General features: G+C 42.9%; 1 protein-coding gene across 1 annotated transcript in view; it reads right to left on the bottom strand.

The window, feature by feature from the left end:
• FAM227A (family with sequence similarity 227 member A) overlaps nucleotides 1-15,657 on the bottom strand; it is a 79,147-nt gene that overhangs the window by 21,074 nt on the left and 42,416 nt on the right. The window contains 2 exon segments of the mRNA XM_065888128.1: nucleotides 6,889-6,983; nucleotides 13,149-13,291. Coding sequence (XP_065744200.1) covers nucleotides 6,889-6,983; nucleotides 13,149-13,291 — 238 coding nt within the window.

Raw genomic sequence — 15,657 nt, 5'->3', positions numbered from 1 at the left:
CTAAAGGAAATTTATTCACGTATGGACTCTCTTTTATTCTGAGATTGTCTTTCTACTTTTTTTACATTAATGACCTTTCTTTTATGAAATGATGATGATACCAGATAGCAGTCATTTTGTTTAAATGAACTTATTTAGTGAAAAAAAAAAAAAGTTGTTCCAAGTCTAGAAAAGTCCAAAGATCTAGAACCACTAATCCAGTTCCACATTTATTCAAGTGCTGTTCTTTCAGTTGCCCAGTACCCATTCTCCTTCCGCTAACAACCCCCAATTCTTGTGTGTTTGGGGGAGTTTACTTGCCCTCTACTGCTTGAAGGACTTTAAATCAAATGTCTTGCTCCCCATGTGAGCCACAGGAGCGAGCCTCAGAAGCCTTTGTAGGCTCTGCCAGCCAGAGCCTTTCTCTCATCCACCCAGTTAGAGCCAGAGCACATGGGATAAGCTTGGTCAATCAAAACTCCGGTTTCTGGGATTTTGAGTCCTGAGTGGGGTGAAATATAGACTGAAAACACATGGGGGTTCAACCATACCAGAGATGTCACCTTGAAAAGCTGGTTCAAGGGTTGCAACTGCCTTGATTCTCCTCCTGGTCCCTGGACCGATTTTCACACTGTTCTCAATGTTCTTGCAGTGTTTGCTCACGTTGGCATATTTTGTTACTTGTAAGCAAAGAATCCCAACTGATACACATCATTTCAATAATATTCTCAGTAGGTACTTGCCCATTTTTGCTTCCCTAACTCTGGAAACAAGGAATACACTCCCTTCTGAAACATCCAGTTCCACTGTCGGTAAGCATCTGGTTTCTCCTCCCAGGGAAAGGGCTGGCTCAGGGCCAACAGCACTGGGCAAAGACAAGCCACCAGGCAAGAGGAGAGTCATTCCGGAACCTCAGCTCCAAGAGGCAGGTAGAAAGCAGAGCAGAAGCTAGAGTAAAGGGGTTGGCATCAGAGACCTGGCAAGAGGAATGACGTGGTTTGAGAGCCAGAGTGGAACAGGAACCAGCAGACCGTCTGCAGCCAAGCCGGAGGGTAGAGCTGGTTTAAAATGACAGCAGCTTGGACTCCTATGAAGTTCTTTCTTCCTCTAGATAAAAATCTGACTCTCTGTAATTCCAACCCATCTCCCTCCAGACTGTGTGTTACGTAACAGTCCTTAAAATATTTGAGGAGGGAATTCCCTGGCGGTCCAGTGGTTAGGACTCTGAGCTTTCACTGCCGGGCCCAGGTTCAATCCCTGGTTGGGGAACTAAGATCCTGCAAGCCGCAGAGCGTGGTCAAAAAAAAAAAAAAATTGAGGAGAGCCCTCACATCTTCTCTAAGTCTTGCTTCTCCAACCTAAACATCTTCAGTGCCTTCAGTGACTCCCGGACCCTCTTTCTCTCCAGCCTGGTCCCTCTCCCTGAACACGTTAGATGGGACCATCTGAAGTGGGACCATCCTCTTCCTTATTCTGGGACAGTTGTATATCTTTTTAAAAAGTTCTTTGTTTTGACATTTACATATCCTTTTCTGCTATCTCTGAGAGTGAAAACATTTATTTGTTTATTTTTTTACAAAATAAACTTATGTTCTTTGTGAAAAATTCATACAATGTATAAATGTATATAGTAAAAGATAAGGAATAAATACTATTAATGTTTTCCCGTGTATCCTTCCAAATCTTTTTATAAGCACATAATGACTTTATACCAAAAATGTATTTCAAAAATAAAAATAGAATCATACTATACACCATGTTTTATTACTTTAATTTTTCACTCATCAGTATCTAAATACATTGCCTGTAGTATTCTCTTGATTTATTCATTTTAGACATTGTTGACTTTCATTCTTTCATATGATAAGGTATAAATCTGTCTTGTTTTTAACAGCAACAGAATATCTATATTATGAACATTTCACAGTTTACCTATTTATCTGCTGAAATGTTAATTTTCTTCCGTTTTTGCTGGTACAGATTAATGTTGTAAGGGATGGCCTTGTGTGAACATTTCTACAGGATAGATTCTTGGAAGTGAAACTGCCAGGTCTTCAGTGTATGCCATTAAAATTGAATAGAATATCCTAAACTCATGACAAAACACCTAAAAATGCTAGAAAAATATTTTAAAATCCTTTTAAATGAGTGAAGGAGCTTGTAAGAAAGTAAGGGAAATCCTTTGAGGCCTAGGGAGGTAAGGGAGCCCTGAAGTTGGATGCCCTGATTCAAAACAACTTCAGAGGGAGGTGGAATGATGGGTGTCCTTTGCTTGATCCTGGTGTTAAGCCAAACACCTCCACTGTCCCACTGTTCTGTAGGTTCTTTGATGCTAATGGCTTTATCAAGTTACCGAGGTCTCCTTCTATTCCTAGTGTAGAGGGATGTCAAAAAACTGACTTTGCTAGTACCAGAATACACCAGAGGGAGGGGACTGTCCTTTCTCAGGAAAACAAAGATTAGAGCCAAAGGCAGAGTGAGAGCTACATTGCTCTACATTAGAGGTGAGCAGGAGTTTGGGGAAAGAAGAGGGAGGAAAGTACACACGGCTATAGAGGATGGTCTTGCAAACTGTGGGATGACTAAAGGATTTTAAGAAGGGCAACTCACATGAAAGGTCTTTGCATTACTGTGATATGGTCCCCCTTCTTCCCATCTCTTTAAACTTAGTAAAGTTTTCTATATACACAACACACCCACACAGGCCTTGTGTGAGCAGTTTTTGTGAAAATCAAGGGAAGAGGTGGTACATGCACAGCACATGCAGGACAGAAGAGGAGCTCGGTGCCACAGAAAACATAAGTCCCCAGAGTTCAGATATTTGGGGGAGGGTATGAGCCTCCAAACAAATCATATAACAAATGCTTGAACCAATCTTTAATTCAATTCAAAGGAGTAGAGTAACCCCTGGTGACATCTGGGTTATGCGAGTAAAGTTTTTTATTAAGAATAGGTGATAATATAAAAACATTGGGGAAAAAAATGAGAGAGAGTATTTCATAAAATCTTGGAGTGGTAAAGATCTTTCTTAGTAGGAAATGAAATCCAGAAGCCATAAAAGAGATGACCAATAAACATGTCTGTATAAAAATTTAAATTTTCTAGAATAAAGTACCATAATTAAAGTAAAAAGATTAAATAGGAAACATTTTTTGCCAAGTATATGACTAAGAATTGAGCTTCTACAAATCAAAAATGAGCAGAAGACTAAGAACCTTAGAAACAGAAATATTTCTACTAAGAATAGAAAAAACCAAAACCAAAGGACATGAAGAGGCATTTCATGGAAATAGAAATTCCAAAGGATTATAACTATAGGAAAATAGATTTAACTTCACTTATAATTAAATAATTAATATTGAAACAATTATAACATAGCATTTTCCCCTCATCAGAATGGCAACAAATAATTTGATAATGTACAACATTGGCAAAGGTACATGGATAGTCTCTCACATGCTGCTGGTGAGAATATAAATTGGTACAACTTCTTTGGAGAGCAATTCAAGATATACAATTGATTTAGGAATTCTACTTCTAGGAATTCTTCCTACATGTATACTTGTACATATGAGCCAAGAGACACACAAATACCGAGATGTTCAAGACAGCAGTGTTTATAATAGCAAAGACTGGGAGCACATACATGTCCACGGATAGGAAAATGGTTAATGAATTATAGAATACAGGTGCAACCATGAAATAAGATTGTGATAGATCTGTATGTGCTTTCATTCGGAATACTCTCTAAGATATGTTGAAATCAGTACAGAGTCTGATTTAGAACATGGGGTCTGGAGTCACACTGCTTGGGTTAAAATCCTGGCTCTACTCTTACAACTCAACAACAAAAAGACAAAAACTTAATCTAAAAATGGGCAAAGGATTTGAACAGACATTTCTCTAAAGAAGATATACAACTGGCCAATAAGCACATGAAAAGATGCTCAGTATCATTAGTCATTAGGGAAGCGGAAGTGAAAACCACAATGAGATACTTCTTCATACCAACTAGGATAACTATATCAAAAAGAATGGAAAATAAGTGTTGGCAAGAATGTGGAGAAATTGCAATCCTCGTATGTTGCTGGCGGGAATGTAAAATGGTACAGGCTCTGTGGAAACGTTTGTCATTTCCTCAAAAAGTTAGATGTAGGCTTACCATATGACCCAACAATGCCACTCCTAGGTAGTATATATCCAAGAGAATAGAAAACATATGTACACACAAAAATTTGTACGTAAATGTTCATAGAAGCCATGTCATTCATAATAGCCAAAAGGCGGAAACAGTCCAAATGTCCATTAACTACTAAATGGATAAACAATGTTTGGTATAGTCATATAATGGAATATTATTCAGCCATAAAAAAGGTGAAATACTGACACATGCTACAACATGGATAAATCTTGAAAACACTATGCTAAGTGAAGGAAATCAGTCACAAAAGGCCACATATTATATGATTCCCATTTATACAAAATGTCCAGAATAGGCAAATTCATACAAACTAAAACTATATTAGTGGTTTCCAGAGGCAGCGGGGAGAGGGGGCTGGGGAGTGACTGCTAATGAGTATGGGGTTTCTTTTTTGGGTGATAAAAATGTTCTGGAAGTAGATAGTGGTGATGATTATAGAACCTTGTGACTATACTAAAAACCACTGAATTTTACATTAAAATGCTGATTTTTATGGTATGTGAATTATAGCTTTTAAAAAAATCTTAGCTCTACCACTTACTAGCTATTTGACTTTGGTCAAGATACTGAATATTTCTGAGCCTTAGTTTTCTTTTTTTTTTTTTTTTTTTTTTTTTTTTTTTTTTTTAAATATTATTTATTTTTGCGGTACGCGGGCCTCTCACTGCTGTGGCCTCTCCCGTTGCGGAGCACAGGCTCCGGACGCGCAGGCTCAGCGGCCATGGCTCACGGGCCCAGCCGCTCCGCGGCACGTGGGATCCTCCCGGCCCGGGTCAGGAACCCCGCATCCCCTGCCTCAGCAGGCGGACCCTCAACCACTGCGCCACCAGGGAAGCCCGAGAGATTAACTTTTTGTTACATATCCTTTAATACTGTTTGGTTTTACCACAGGCAAAAATTTTTTCAATAAAAACTATGGTATTAAAAAATAATAATAAATAAATAAATAGGGCTTCCCTGGTGGCGCAGTGGTTGAGGGTCCGCCTGCCGATGCAGGGGACACGGGTTCGTGACCTGGGCCGGGAGGATCCCACGTGCCGCGGAGCGGCTGGGCCCGTGAGCCATGGCCGCTGAGCCTGCGCGTCCGGAGCCTGTGTTCCGCAACGGGAGAGGCCACAACAGTGAGAGGCCCGCGCACCACATTAAAAAAAAAAAAAAAAAAAAAAAGAATGGGCAGCAGATTGTATCAGTGCTGTGCTTCTTAAAGTGGTAGAGTCATGTGTTGGCTCTTCTGTCAGGAACATCCAGAAGGCCCCCCACCCCCACCCCCGGTGAATAGCTCACTGACGCATCTCCCTTCCATGTGTCCGCCAGGCCATTCACAGGCCATTCAGCTGCTTTCCACTCCTGTTAAACTCTGCCACTATCCACTCTAACTGCTGGGCTTCACCACCCCACCAGGACAGATCCCAGAGTAGGACATGACTACTCATCTCCTTGTCTCTGTCTCTAGAGCAACCCCACGATCCCCGTCAGCAGTAAGCACCGTAACACTGCTGGGCTTTATTTCCCCCATTTTACAGAAGAAGGTCAGTAGAGTTAAACAACTCACTCAAGTAACACAGCTGAGGAGATAGATGCAGCACCAAGATTTGAACTCATGTCTGTCTGTCTTTTCCACCAGGCCCTGCCACTTCTCAAAAGTTTCACTGCTAAATGCTGAGGGGAAATAGGCAGTGGAATAATTATGGAGAAACGAAGAACATTCAAGAAATCTTCTACAGGGAATTCCCTGGTGGTCCAGTGGCTAGGACTCGGGTTCAATCTCTGGTCGGGGAACTAAGATTCTGCAAGCTTCACGGCGCAGCCAAAAAAAAGAAAAAAAAAAAAAGAAAGAAAGAAGGAAAGAAAGAAATCTTCTACAATACTTGATCCAAACTCTATGGCCTGACTCCCTTGCTAGTTGGTGCTTGGGGAAGCCCCAAAGCCTCTTGCCCTGTTCACGGTCCTAAGGGCCTCTTCCCACTACGTAAGACTGAACGTGCCATTGATGTAACCTACCATGTACTGAGGTTTGTAGGGAAGATTTGCGGGAGGGGAGGAGAAGAGGAGAGAACACACCGTAATCCTTCGCCTCTTGTGTTCTGGGGGCTGTGCTGGTGGCAAAGCTCAGAGGTTAAGAGCGCAGGCTCAGAGTCAGGCAGATCTGCATGCAAGTCTTGGCTTTATCACTTATTTGCTTTGTGAATTTGGACAAATTAGTTACCTGCTCTGAGCGTCACTTTCCTCACTAATAAACTGAAAAATAGCAGGAGTAATGATCTCAAACGACTGTCACAGTAAAATAAAATACACTGTACGCACAGGTTTAGCACAGCACCTGACACGTAGTGAGTAAGTGTTCATTACATGTTAATCATCATCACTACCTCAGGTAAACCTCATAAGAACACCAGGAACCAGGAATTATTGTCCCCATTTCATAGAGTAGAAAACTGAGACTCTGTTCTCTTTCCATTACACCCAGGCTCTTGAGTTTCAAGCAAGTAATTTAAATCCTGGAGAAATCCAGGCAAAATTCTCACTCAACTTGTGCCTACCTCAGTCAGTAATTACCCTTACGAGATTTCCTTACTGTTTCGCCCAAGTCTACAATCAGAAATACCCCAGTTCTTACCCTGACATCTTCACAGAGCTAGCTCTTCTAGCCAGATCTCCTAGCCCCCTTTAAATCATCTCTGCTATTAAGTTTGCAATCACGTGCTCACCGGCTTAGGAAGCATATTCTCAACTTCTCTTGCTGCAGATATCCTTTTGACTTGTTGTGTTGCTCTCCTCAAGACCAGAGTCTGGTAATTATGCTCTGTCAATGCAATATGCACAAGAAATGATCAACAGGGCTTCTCAGCTATGATGAGAAAGAGCATACGGTAGACCTCAGCTTTCTATTAATGTGAAGATGCCTGGGTATATTCAGATCATTGGGAGATGCTAGAGGAAATCACTCAGGTAAATTCATAGAATTTCACTTGCATTCTAGCCAGATGTACACTTGTGGCCACACATTTGTCCATTTACTAATCTATCTGCCCATCCTTCTATCCATCCAGCCAACATTTTGCTGAGCCTTTACTATGTGCCGGGCCCATGCTAGGTGCTGGAAGTAGACTGTCTTCAGGGAACTCACAGCTGAGTAAGAAAAAAAGACAGGTAAATGATAAGGGTAACACTAACTCATGTGCCACGATAGAATTCTCTGTACAATACAGTATGGTCCCAGAATAAGGAGGAAGGAGCCTAAAGGCTTTAAAAATGCGAAGCAGAATCAGGAAAGGTGTTGCGATTAAAAGAGAAAAAAATATCCAACTCTTGCACGAAGTTATGGTTCTTCTGTAGAAGGTTAATAGAGAATATCTTAAAGACAGGAAGAGAGAAACAACAGATTATCTATAAACAGATAACAATTAGAATGACTGCAGAGTTCTCAACAGAAACGATGGAAGCTAGAAGATGACAGTGGAGTGAAATCACCAAAGCATTAAGGTAAACGTGTATACCCAGCAAAACTATCCTTTAAGAAGAAAGGTGAAATAAAGACATTCATAGAAAAACAAAAACCAAGGGAACTTACCAAGAGAACTGCAGTAAGGCACTGCTAAAAATTCTCTCTCTCTCTGTATATATATGTGGGGGAAATTACAGAGAGGAGAGAGCTCAAGAAAGGAATCCTAAATAATTGTGTACGGATGCATATGCTCACCCCTGAGCTGTACATATAAATGTGTATCTGACCCTAAACAGATGGCTTTGAGAACTGAACTACAGGGTAGAGCACTTCTCAAGTCTCAAATGTGGTCCCTGGGTAGCACACATTTAGGACAGATCAAAAGAGCACTGCAAAAGTTTTGAAAACCGAACTAACATTGAAACCACAATCTACAAAACTTATGACCTGAGCCTAACTGGGTGAATTGCCTGCTAAAACAAAGGAAACAAAACACTCCAACATTCTTCATACATTTAAACAAGACTCAAAATATTCAAAATATCCAGAATAGAATCCAGAATTACTCAACCTACAAAGAACCAGAATAATCTGATAAATTCTCAAGGAAGAAAGACGATCGGCATCACCAATCCTGAAATGACTCAGATGTTGAAATCATCAGACGAAGGCTTTAAGGCAGCTATTATGACAGTGCTTTAAGAAGTAAGGGTGGGGCTTCCCTGGTGGCGCAGTGGTTGGGAGTCCGCCCGGTCCGGGAGGATCCCACATGCCGCGGAGCGGCTGGGCCCGTGAGCCATGGCCGCTGAGCCTGCGTGTCTGGAGCCTGTGCTCCGCAACGGGAGAGGCCACGGCAGTGAGAGGCCCGCGTAACATTGAAATAAATGAAAAAATAGAAAGTCTCAGTAGAGAAATAGAAGCTATGACAGAAAACTGAATAGAAATTTTACAACTGAAAAATACAATAATTGAAATAAAAAATTCACTGGATGGGATCGATACCAGAATGGAGGTGATGGAGGAAGGAGACAATGAACTTGAAAACAGATCAATAAAAATTATCCAATTTGTGTGTTTTCTAATATCATACGTGTGGTTTTCCACACCAGTTCTCCAATTCTCGGAAATAAACTGGGTGTCTAACAATTTAATTCAATTCCAAATCTACCTGGAATTAGTGTCAGATCCCACTAGTTAAAAGACTCAATCCGACAAGACTGTCCCCACTTCAAGCACCAGTGTCAAATGCCACCCATACTTCTATCTAGCTAACTATAAATTTGGGGGTTCCCATGACCCCCTTGGGTTCAATAATTCAGTAGAATGGCTCATGGAACTCAGGAAAGTGCTATGCTTACTATTACAGGTTTACTATAAAAGACACGACTCAGGAACAACTAAATGGAAGAGAGACATAGGGCACGGTGTGCGGGCTGGAGCACGGACCTTCCATGCCCTCTTCAGGCACATCACCTTCCCAGCACATCAGTGCGTTCAGCGACCTGGCAGTTCACCAAATCACATTGTTCAGGAGTTTCTATAACTCAGTCTCCAGTCTCTCTCGCCTCCCTGGAGGCTGGGAGGGGTGAGGCTGAAAGTTCCCACCCTCTAATCATGTTTGGTCTTGTGTTTTTCTTAATATTTATTTTTATTTTTGGCTGCCTTGGGTCTTCGTTGCGGCACGCGGGATCCTCCGCTGTGGTGCGCGGGCTCCTCCTTGCAGGGCATGGGCTCCTCTCTAGTTGTGGTGTGTGGGCTGCAGAGCACGCAGGCTCTGTAGTTGTGGCCCACATGCTCAGTTGTTGTGGTGCGCGGGCTTAGTTGCCCCGCAGTATGTGGGATCTCAGTTCCCTGACCAGGGATCAAACCCGTGTCCCCTGCATTGGAAGGTGGATTTTTAACCACTGGACCACCAGGGAAGTCCCTCATGTTTTGGCCTTTCTGGGTCCTATCCTGAAGCTACCTAAGGCCCCAACCTGGGTCACATTAGGATATACTCAGGTGTGGCTGGAAGATGCTGATAATGAATAACAAAAGACATTCCCATCACTCAGGAAATCCCAAGGGTTTTAGGAGCTCTGTGCCAGGACCTGGGGACAAAGATCAAATCTGTATTTTTATTATATACACGATCTGAACAGTGTAGAGACAAAAGACCAGGAAAAATGAACAGAGCCTCAGGGACCTATGGGACAATATCAACAGGTCTAACATTGTGTCATCAAAGTCCTAAAACGAAAGGAGAGTGTGGTACCAAAAAAATATTGAAAAACCTCCCAAATTTGGCAAAAGACATAAACTTACAGTTTCAAGAAGCTCTGCAAACCCCAGTCAAGTCAAAGTCAAAGAAACCCATGTCCCTACACATCCTGACAACCAGCTGAAAGGCAAGACAACTTGAGGGCAGTCTAAGAGAAATGCTTGACACAAAACGGGGACAAGAATTTAAGTGACTGTGGATTTCTCATCAGACCCTTGAGGCCAGAAGCTGTGGAACAACATTTGAAAGTGTGGAAAGAAAAGAACTTTCGACCCAGAATTCTATAACCAGAAAAAAATATCCTTCAAGAATGAAGGTGAAAAGGTAAAATCGATAGCTAGTGGGAAGCGGCCACATAGCACAGGGAGATCAGCTCGGTGCTTTGTGTCCACCTAGAGGGGTGGGATAGGGAGGGTGGGAGGGAGACGCAAGAGGGGCTGATTCACTTTGTTATAAAGCAGAAACTAATACACCATTGTAAAGCAATTACACTCCAATAAAGATGTTAAAAAAAATAAAGGCAGTCTTGTGAGTAGGCCATTAAAAAAAGAAAAAAGAATGAAGGTGAAATAAAGACATTCTCAGAAGAAAGAAAACTCTAAGCAAATTCATTGCCAACAGGCTTATTTTAAGTGAAGGGTTTTCTTTTGGGAGGGGGCGTGTAAGAAGGAAAATAATACCAGAGGGAAACTTGGAACTTCAGGAATGAAGGAAAAGCAACAGGAACTGTAAATATCTGGTTATATATAGTAAGTACAATATATATAGTAAATATAGAATATATATTATAAATCTATCTGGTTATATAGAGTAAATATAATACTGTATTTTCTTCCTCTTACATTCTTTAAAATATGTACGATAATCACTTCGGAATGCCGTTTGGCATTTCCTCAAAATGTTAAACATATGACCCAGCGATTCCACCCTAGGTATACGTACACCCAAGAGAAATGAAAACATATGTCTACACAAAAACTTGTACACGAATGTTCACAGCAGCATTATTTATGATAGTTACAAAGTAGAAACAACACAAACTGAATAAAGATAAAAACACTCTATCTAAAACATTTGTGGGATGCCTAGCACGCAGAGGGAACTCTATAGCGTTAAATGGTCATATTAGGGAAAAAGGTCTCCTTTTCACTCAGTTCAAAATATTTTCTAATTTCTCTTGATACTTCCTCTTTGACTCATAGGTCAATATATGTATATTTTGGGGACTTGCAAAGTCTCCCACAAATATTTACCTCTATTTGGAATCCCCTCTATACCTCTCAATGAGCGGCCCCCAAGTTTTGGGTTTTTTTAACAGCTTTATTGAGATGTAATGCACATACTTCTCCATCTCTCCATCAAGAAGAAGGATTGCTTAACTTTTTTCAAATACTGATGACATGTGTGAAATGGTCTAGAATGATACTTAAGTGTTTATGTTCTAACTCAGGCTTCTTAGGTTCTATACTTGTCTATTTGGCATCCATTGATTACAGGGCCAAACTAATGGCCAAAGTTGTTTACAATTCCTCCATGATCCAGAGCCCATACTCTGAACTACCTCCTTTATCTAACTCTCACACCAAGCCAATATCTCCCCTGACTTAAATCAGCCCAGGCCCAGGTGCCAGACAACTAGGGACAGCCCTTATACTCCAAAGCCCACTGGAATTATTCAATATAGCCAATCCTAAGTGGTTTACCCTGTCGTGTCTTGCCTTTCCCAAGGAAATCCCAGTAAGGGCTATGGCCTGTGCTTTCCCCCTGCTCCTTTTGAAACCGAGCGGGGCCCTGTGGGGCTCCCAGACCCTGAAACCAAGTGGAGGCCGGGCACGGAGGCCTCCTTTTGTCCACCATTTCTTGTAGGCAAGACCCCAGCCTCCATGACCTTCCCTGAGTTCCAAAGGGTGGATTCAAACAGTTGCTAATCAAGGGAGGAGCAGACAAGAAACCACCTGAGACAAGATTAAGGGGAGTGGGCGAGCCCTGCACACACACTAATCTTGTCAGGACCCCACCTTTGAACCACTGTTATAAAACCCCTCATCAAATCCTCTGGGGTGGGGTCACATAGCTTTTATGAGGCACAAGCCCAGTGTGTCCCCCTTTGCCTGGCAAAGCAATAAAGCTATCTGTAGTGGAACAACTGAGGACATGGAAAGGAGACGTAACCCATGAGCCCCCCCGCCAACAAACTGGGGGCTAGCGAATAAGCCAGAACTGTAAACAGTTCTAAATGCTTTGAGCGCCCCCCCAACAAACGGGGGGCCTACAAAAAAACATTGAGTGCTTTGGGCACTGATCCATGAGATATCCTCAGTCTAATCAGAGTGGTGGGAACGCAAGGAGATGTCCTTGTGCTGCTTCAGTATAATCAGAATAACGGTGGGAACTCTGTGCTGTTTTTGCGCTCAAGGAGGAAGCACGGCGGGTGCTCACGAAAGCCAATTATTGCTTCTATAATTAATAGAAACATAGGTTGCTGCTTTGACATTTCTGAAATGTTAAAAAAACAAATCTTAAAATGTAAACCTAGATAATGCTTTAATAAAAGCTACCACAGCAGGACAGACGGCGCTGTTTTGCCTGAGCGAGCGGCAGCCCTCTACTGCCGTGCTTCGGCACAGTTCATCTCGTGTGATGAGCTGACTTTCGGCCCTGTCCTAAGGTAAACTACGACAGCTATCCTTTTCTACTTCCCCCAAACCTCTGTCCCCGGGATTGGATTTGGCACCAGTGTCCAGAGAGGCCGAGCTTTCAGTAGCATTTTCTGCCTCCTAACCAACACTGGAGCTCCCTCCCAGGGTCCTGCATGGAGAGCTGTGCCTCCCGTTTCTAGAACTGAGAGCAACGAAGTTTTCTTTCCATGGCATTGACCTGTGTAGTCACTCAGTCACCTTTGTAAATTAACACCCAGGTACAAATCAGTTTCTAACTCAATAAATGCTGGTTTCTGATGGGAGAGAGAGGCAGTGATCATATCTTACATTTCTTTTCTTCCATTGCCAACAATCTCTCTTCCCCACAGATATTAGCGCTGTGCTGAACTCATTATCACGAAAGCGGAACTTAACTAGTGATAACTGAACTGAAAAGACAATTGTGTCTTCTCCTAAGATACTGCTTGATGTCAAGGCCCAAGGCTAGAACCACAGGTGCAAATGAGGGTGGCAGATTAGGTTCCAAAAAACCCAAGAAACTATGGTTTTGGAGATGATAACTAAATCAAAAGCCTACATTTCCCCTTTAGGCGGTTAATGTACCTTTTGAGGTATTCTGTTTTTGTGAGCCATCCATTGAATTCTTCTGGGCAAAAGAGGTTCTCTCATTGGTTGAATTCATATCAGAAGATGCCAAGAGAGGAAAAAACAAAAAACAAAAACACAGAAGAACAAATTTAGTAAAACTGGCAGTGAGAGGAATACAAAAAGTATACGTGCAGTTTCCTAGATATTTGTCATTGTTCTCAACAGAGGAACACGTAGAGGGAGACCTTTCAGGCACAGCTCAATAACTCAGCCCTCCATCCTGGGAGCACGGGGGAGAGCAGTGGCTGATGTAGAAAATACGTGAGCTGGGGACTGAGGCAGACTGGGGTCCAGTCCCAGCCCTGTCACTCAACAGCTGGTGATCTCGGGCAAGTCACTGAACCTCTCGATTGCCGTGGTTTCCTCGTGGGGTTCTTAGGGGGATTAAGTCAGCTAATGCATGCAAAGTGCGTGCACTGCTGCTCGTGGCAAGTGCTGCGCTGACGCTGCACCGTTGTTTATGCAATCACTCACCGCACTTCCTTCAGGAAACATTTCATTGAGCAACTTCTAACGCGTCTGGCACTGGGCAGAATCTGAAACCTAATCTCTGTTTAGAGGAGCTCCCAGTCTAGCAGGGGAGATAATAGTAAACAGACAATTATGCTAAGGTGTGGAAAGTACCGCATATTAGAGAGGTAACATAACTTAGGATTAGGTTTGTATGTGAGTGACGAAGACTCAAAATTAATAGTGGCTCAAACTAGGGAGAAGTTTCTCTCCCACATAATAGTCTGAAGGTAGGCAATTCGGGGTCTATATGTTATTTCTGATAAGTCCTTAGGGACTCTGACTTCTTCTAGCTCAGTTCCAACTTTCCTAAGATAGGACCCTTGTCCTTAGGGTCCAAGATGGCAACTAGAGCTCCAGTCATCACGTTCACATTCCACGCAGCAGAATGGAGAAAAGGACAAAGAGGTGAAGGATTCACATGAGCTGTTTTTTGAAGGAGGGCTCCCAGAAACGGCTACAAGGCACATCTGCTTAAATCTCATTAACTGGATCTTAGTCCCATGGCTACACATAGATGTAAGGGAGGTGAGGAAATGTAATCTGTATTTTATAGGTTCTCTTTTTTTTTTATAGAGGGAGGAAACAACAAATATTGGGGAACAGTTAATAGTCAGCAGTACCAGCAGAGTATTCTAGGAAGCCAGAGTGGCGAATGCCTGATTCTGTTGGGGGCGGAGCTGGAGGGCTTCCAAGGAGAGAAGACACTTTTGTTCTGTCTTTAAGGATGAGTAGGAGTTTGGCAATGTTAAACAGATGGCCCACCAAGTGGCAGACAAGCAGTCCACCAGCCTCAACAATCCTCACTTTGCTTTTATATAAATATGATATTTGAATGGGAAGAAGAAAGCTGAAAGGACTTCCCATCCACCATGCAGCTGGTTGTCCAACAGCTACCGATCTGTATAGGGCTGAAGTGGTTACTTGGACTTGTGAGAGAAGAGACACTCCCGGGGCACAGTGAATCGTCACGCTCATTCTTAACAGGCCCCGGAGCGATCTGCCGTGGAGCAGAGAACAGATGCAAGGAGACGGGCTTGGATGAAGTTATCAGACCCTCGTATGTGTTGGAGAGGCAGCAGGATGACGCAGAAAGAGCTCAGAATGACGGCACCCCGACGTCATCTGAAGTCAGCTGTGTGGCCTGGGGCAAGTCTTCACCAGTTTGAGTCAAGTAAAGAGAATAATTACCTACCGTGCAGTGCAGGGATGGTGTACGGACTAGGAGGATATATGCAAAGAAAATCTGCACATGGTGGACTTTCTCCCAAGTCCTTTCCCACCCACTCTCTTGTGTTGTGACCAGCAACCGCCCTCTGAGTATACGAGGCAAGGTGACTATTGCCGGGCTCCTCTGGGACCCCCTTCCTACCACGGCACAGAGGAGATGGAACCATTCCACCCTGTGTCACCCTGCCGCTCAGATTCTGCACACTGAGGGCTCAGCTGTGATGGGACAGAGCAGCAGGGAAACCTGCTTTTGAGCCAACGTGAGATTCAATCTGGGGATGCCCTGGAACGTCTGGAGGGGAGTGGGCTTTGCAGATCCGGTATCAGCAGGTACGGGAATGAGCTGCAGGAATTCGGATCGTGACTGTTAAGTGACCCTTACGTACCCACGCTCTGGAGCTCAGGGAAATTCTGGTTAAAATGAGCAAACATTCTGACAGGACATGGCTAGACAACAATTTATGGGACATGTCCTAAACCTAGACTGAATCTATAAGAATTAATACCAGTCACGATGCCCATTTTGCAAATAAGGACAGATAGGCTCAGATTTGCTCAAAGCTTATATAACTGATAGGTGGGAAAATTTAGCTCTTCTGGAACCAAGCCTAGTATCTTTCTGCCTTTGCCTATGGCTCCATGGTGGTCACTCACTCGCAGTCCCCATATTTTGTCACAAATACACGAAACTTCGGTAGGAATTGTTTTTTCTCTAACCCTGGCC

This window comes from Phocoena phocoena, chromosome 11 (genome assembly GCF_963924675.1).
Source record: "Phocoena phocoena chromosome 11, mPhoPho1.1, whole genome shotgun sequence".
Lineage (NCBI taxonomy): Eukaryota > Metazoa > Chordata > Mammalia > Artiodactyla > Phocoenidae > Phocoena > Phocoena phocoena.
The sequence above is the reverse complement of the archived record's forward strand: the minus strand, read 5'-3'. Positions and strand labels throughout refer to the sequence as shown.